Genomic DNA, 6,005 nt, shown 5'->3' with positions numbered 1-6,005 from the left:
TTTTTAACCCTTGTAAGTCTACTCAAAGTGCTAGTATGCTGGTATGAGGTGGGATATCAATGTAAAAAAAAATATAATAAACAGCTCTTTCTCAACATTCCATTCAGAGCCTTCAGTGGGCAGTGAGATTTGACACCAGTTAATCCTCTCAGGAGCAGCAGTGGCGTAGGAGGTTAAGAGCTTGTGTATCTAATCTGGAGGAACCGGGTTTGATTCCCAGCTCTGCCGCCTGAGCTGTGGAGGCTTATCTGGGGAATTCAGATTAGCCTGTGCACTCCCACGCACGCCAGCTGGGTGACCTTGGGCTAGTCACAGCTTCTCGGAGCTCTCTCAGCCCAACCCACCTCACAGGGTGTTTGTTGTGAGGGGGGAAGGGCAAGAAGGTTGTAAGCCCCTTTGAGTCTCCTTGCAGGAGAGAAAGGGGGGATATAAATCCAAATTCTTCTTCTTCTTCTTCTTCTTCATACACTTTATAAAGTGCGCTGCAGTGCCTCGCATTTAAACTATGCATTTGAATTTGTTTTACGTAGTCATTTTGTCAGGCTGCTGAATCACAGTTTGATTCTCCATCTGCCCAGCTCTTCATTCAGTCTCCAGGAGATGAATCAGGCTGGAAAGCTGATAGGAGCAGAGGCGGGTTTTTGCCCAGCTGCAGATTCATTTCCTCTCATTGTGTCTCTGGTGTCTCTTGTACAATAATAGATGGATGTGTCTTCGTGCTTCAGGCTGTTCATTTGCAGCTTCACCAAGCCCTTGGAGTTCTCCCTGGAGATGGTGAAGCGACCTCTCACCGAATCCGAGAAAACACTGGAACTTCCGGTTGTATCTATGTAGCCCACCCATTCCAGCCCCTTCCCAGGAGCCTGTCTGATCCAGTACATATAGTAGCTGCTGAAGGTGAATCCTGAGGCTCGACAGGAGAGTTGGATGGAGCCTCCGGGTCTTCTAAGACCGCCTCCGGACTCCACCAGCTGAACCAATGACAGACCATCTGGAAATAAAATAAAACATGATCACCATACTTGCTACATAACTACACCTCTCAGTCTTCAGCATCTAAAGAAAGATAATTGACCACTGAAGAGCATGAAAAAGAAAGCAAATTGAACCCAACGCATTATTTATTCCTGATGCTTTGAGATAGATTGAGTTGAATGGAGATCAGGCAAAGAAAAGTTGTGTCCGTGGGTGAGCCGAGGTTAAGGAGAGCATAAGACTGGTTTAGACAGGAAGCTCGTCCAACATTTGCATAAAGCTCAGTCTAAAAGGGCATCTCCCAGCTGTTAGAATGGCTTTCTGTGTGTTTACACATATGTTGGATAATAGTGAACAGTTGGCTTCCATGTGCCTGGCAAGAGACTGCACCAGAATTTTGGCTTCAGTACATATCACAGGAAGGCAGGTGTGGGTTGAAAACTAAGAATATAACAGAGTAACTCAGCAACAGAAAAAGAAGTGTCATATAACATCTCTGCAGGTGTTCCACAAAAGATGAATACAAACCTATCAGGGTTATTTCACTTCAATATTCTGAGTGGGAAAGGTCCAAATGATAGTTGGTTTCTAGGTTCTCCCCTTCTTGGAGTCAAACTAACGTTACATTGGAACTTCAAGTTTTGTGCGTGCACATGCAGATAGATCTGCCTTCTACTGTATCAGGCTGATTCCGCATGGGCCAAAAAAAGCAGTGTGAAAACGGTGTGAAAATGGTGTAAAAGGGTTTAAAACAGTGGCTGATTCCGCACGGGCCAAAAACAGCGGTGTGAAAACGGTGTGAAAACAGTATAAACCCTTTTACACCCTTTTAAACCCCTTTACACCATTTTCACACCGTTTTCACACCACTGTTTTTGGCCCATGCGGAATCAGCCTCAGAGTACTGATATATCAAAGTCAGGATTTTTTCTGTTCTGCCAATTCTTATTTTCAGTAATATAAACGGCTCAATGATATTGAAATGCAAACAGATCTCCCCTTGTTACCGGTGTTATATAAACCATTAAAATCTTGGACAGGTATCTCGGCTGCCCCTTACCTGTCCAACATAACATCTACGAAATGCCGCTGGGCCTTTTCTAGGGCCCGTTTTGACGCTTTTCCATCAGCCAATCTAATGGGCAGATTTCAAAAAATCCCACGGCATAGGAGATTATGTGTTTGTAACTCAGGGGAAGTGGACTCTGTATTACATATTCTATTGCATTGCGAACTCCATAAAGGGGAAAGGGAGGCTTTAATTCACCCATTGTTCATTCAGTACAGAAATTTAACTATAGTTAATTCCAATTCAGTGGCGTAGGAGGTTAAGAGCTCATGTATCTAATCTGGAGGAACCGGGTTTGATTCCCCGCTCTGCGGCCTGAGCTGTGGAGGCTTATCTGGGGAATTCAGATTAGCCTGTGCACTCCCACACACGCCAGCTGGGTGACCTTGGGCTAGTCACAGCTTCTCGGAGCTCTCTCAGCCCCACCTACCTCACAAGGTGTTTGTTGTGAGGGGGGGAAGGGCAAGGAGATTGTAAGCCCCTTTGAGTCTCCTGCAGGAGAGAAAGGGGGGATATAAATCCAAACTCTTCTTCTTCTTATGAGAATTTTACTGGAAGACCGAGTTTCTTTTATATCTCAGCAGGTAGCTAAATTTTGTATGCTGGCACATAATAAGCGAAGAATCATGTTAGGACCAAGAGCCAGACCACATGATGGTGACTGTAATAATGCTACAAGCTGATGATAGTTTTTTGTGTATAGACTTATACCATGGATTTCTGTACAAATTCAATTTTTTTCTTTTGTTTATTGTTCTTTCTTTTTCTTGTTCTTCTCTTCTCTTTTTTGCTGGCCTAATGGCCGTAATAAAACTGACTGCATTGTCAGCATTGTCTACTATGAACCCAATAGGGGTCTTTCAAATCACTTGCTTTGTTACCCTTTTAACTGGAAATGAGCAGAGTTCAACTTGGGACCTTCTGCATACTGAAAAGTTTGTGTATCACGGAGTCTCAGCCCCTTCCCAGTCCTGTATTTAACATTAACCCCAAAAGGAACTGTGGGAGAAGAGAGAGTTCACGGCGCTGATATGGTAGAAAAAGTCAGTTTAAATATTCTTCTTGTGGATCTATAAAATTATGCATGGGATAGAAAATGTTGACAGAGAGACATTTTTGTCTCTTTCTCACAATACTAGAACCAGGGGGCATTCATTGAAAATGCTGGGGGGAAGAATTAGGACTAATAAAAGGAAACACTTCTTCACGCAACGTGTGATTGGTGTTTGGAATATGCTGCCGCAGGAGGTGGTGATGGCCACTAACCTGGATAGCTTTAAAAGGGGCTTGGACAGATTTATGGAGGAGAAGTCGATTTATGGCTACCAATCTTGATCCTCTTTGATCTGAGATTGCAAATGCCTTAGCAGACCAGGTGCTCGGGAACAACAGCCGCAGAAGGCCATTGCTTTCACCTCCTGCACGTGAGCTCCCAAAGGCACCTGGTGGGCCCCTGCGAGTAGCAGAGAGCTGGACTAGATGGACTCTGGCCAGATCCAGCTGGCTTGTTCTTATGTCCTTATGTTCTTATGTGCTGAACAGCAAATTACCTGGCCTTGTGGGGTTGCCTGAAGCCCCTGTAGAAAAGAACAAATCATGGAATCATAGAGTTGGAAGAGACCTTTAGGGCCATCAAGTCCAACCTCATGCCATGCAAGGCTACACAATCATAACACTCCCCAAAGATGGCCATCCTCCATCGCTTTAAAAGCCTCCAGGCTCCACCACCCTCTGAAGCAGCATATTCCACTGTCAGTCCTTACTCTTAGGCTCATTCCGCACATGCAGAATAATGCACTTTCAAACTGCTTTCAGCGCTCTTTGAAGCTGTGCGGAATGGCAAAATCCACTTTCAAACGGTTGTGAAAGTGGTTTGAAAATGCATTATTTTGCTTGTGCGGAAGGGGCCTTAAGAAAGTTCTTCCTGATGTTTAGGTGGAATCTCTTTTCCTGCACTTTGAATCTGTTACTTTTTGTCCTAGCATCTGGAGCAGCAGGTGGTCCCTGGCCCCTCAGTGATGTGGCTGGCCTCCACATGCGCCAGGGCCTTTACGGCTCTGGCCCCGGCCTGGTGGAACACTCTCCCACCAGCCGTCCGGGCCCTGCAGGACCTTGGGGAGTTCCACAGGGCCTGTAAAACGGAACTGTTCCGCCGGGCCTTTGGAGGGACCAGCCGCTGAAGGTGCCCCCCCCTCCTTTAGCTCTTAACACCTGAGTCCTTTTATCTAATAGGACTCGCCGTTCCCTCCCTCTTAGGGGAGGATTTAAAATTAGGGTACTTGGACGCCTCTTGTTATCCTACTGCTGTTTTTAAAGGTTTTAACCATATTTATTTGTACTGAGATTTATGTTGTACACTGCCCAGAGCCCCTTGGGGATGGGGCGGTATAAAAGTTTAAATAATAAATAAATAAATAAATAAATAAATAAATAAATAAATAAATAAATAAATAAATAAATAAATAAATAAAACAAGCTTGCTCCATCGTCAACACGGCATCTCTTGAAATATTTAAACATGGCTACCATGTCACCGTGTCAGAGGCTCATTCCGCGCATGCAGAATGATGCACTTTCAAACTGCTTTCAGTGCTCTTTGAAGCTGTGCGGAATAGCAAAACCCACTTGCAAACAGTCGTGAAAGTGGTTTGAAAACGCATTATTTTGCGTGTGCGGAAGGGGCCAGAGATTCCTGCCTTCGATATGGCTTTTTTTTGCGCAGAAAAGATTCTTAGAATTCCAGCCTTCAGGAAGCCGCAAGTCTTCATATTTCACACAATGTGATGGGGGTGAAGAAGCTGCAGTTTTGGATATGCAAAGGGGTCATAACTGAGAGGAACAACTTGATGTATCTCCCAGTTCCCATAAGAACCAATAAAAACCCAGCTACATCTTTCTACATGCAAGTCTAATAAGGGGAGAGGCCAGGAAAGGGAAAGAAAGCAGCAATGAATGAATTCAGGTCTCTCCCTCCAAAATATGTAGCAAATGTGTCGTGTGGACAAATACTTAATTAGCAGAGTTAATGCAATAACGAGGCAGAGACCAGTTGCTTTACTGAAATAAAGTTTACTTACTACAGGGAAGGGAAACTTGGAAGAAAAACAATAAACATCTTTCTTACTCGCTAGCACCAACAGCCAGCTTGCTGCTTAGACTATTACATGGCTACTAAGCTATGGATAGAGTGAACTGAACTGAACTGAACACGTGCAGAGTGCAACACAAAGAAGATATATCTAAAGCCTACGTGCAGACCTGCATGTAGCCCACCCAACCAATAGGTATCAATTACCTGGCCACTGACTTCTGACCTTGCTAACTAATTAGCATGTAACAATTAACTCCTTCATCACTGGATTGTGTTACTGGCACTTGCCAAATCTCATCAAAATGGCACAATCCTGGGGAAAATAATCAACCATTGCTTGGAAACAGTCGAATTGGTGATCTTAGGATTTGACTTTAGATTTAGAGAGTGTGCAGTTTGGGCTTGTGGAAGAAGATTCAGGATTTTGTGAACTGAAGATAAAAAGGCTGGTGGGCGTCTTTGCCGCCATCTTTTGGTTATGGACAAAATTAAATATGGGTTTATCACATTCTGTTTGGGTTTGTGGAAGAAGATTTAGGCAAAATGGAGGATCATCTTGGGTAGGGAATAAACCCTGTGTGATACACCTCTTTTTTTGTGTGTGATATACCTCTAAAGATGCCAGCCACAGATGCAGGCGAAACGTTAGGAGCAAGATCTACCAGACCACGGCCACACAGCCCGGAAAACCCACCACAATCCGGAATCCGGCCATGAAAGCCTTCGAAAATAAATAACTCTTTCTCATATGAGAACCATCAGCTTTCCATTCAGAGCCTTCAGTGGGCAGTGAGATTTGAGACCAGTCACTCATCACATACACTTTATCAAGTACACTGCAGTGGCTCACATGAAATTGCTTAGGCGGTC

General features: G+C 44.3%; 1 gene segment (V, D, J or C); it reads right to left on the bottom strand.

The window, feature by feature from the left end:
* Positions 1–586: 586 nt before the first annotated feature.
* Positions 587–1,181, bottom strand: LOC125444341. The segment is given in 2 exon segments: positions 587–991; positions 1,076–1,181. Coding segments are annotated over 2 exon segments (448 nt in total).
* Between the last annotated feature and the right edge of the window lie 4,824 nt (positions 1,182–6,005).

This window comes from Sphaerodactylus townsendi, linkage group LG15 (assembly GCF_021028975.2).
Source record: "Sphaerodactylus townsendi isolate TG3544 linkage group LG15, MPM_Stown_v2.3, whole genome shotgun sequence".
NCBI lineage: Eukaryota > Metazoa > Chordata > Lepidosauria > Squamata > Sphaerodactylidae > Sphaerodactylus > Sphaerodactylus townsendi.
Note: the sequence above shows the minus strand (reverse complement) of the source record. Positions and strands in the feature narration are given on the sequence as shown.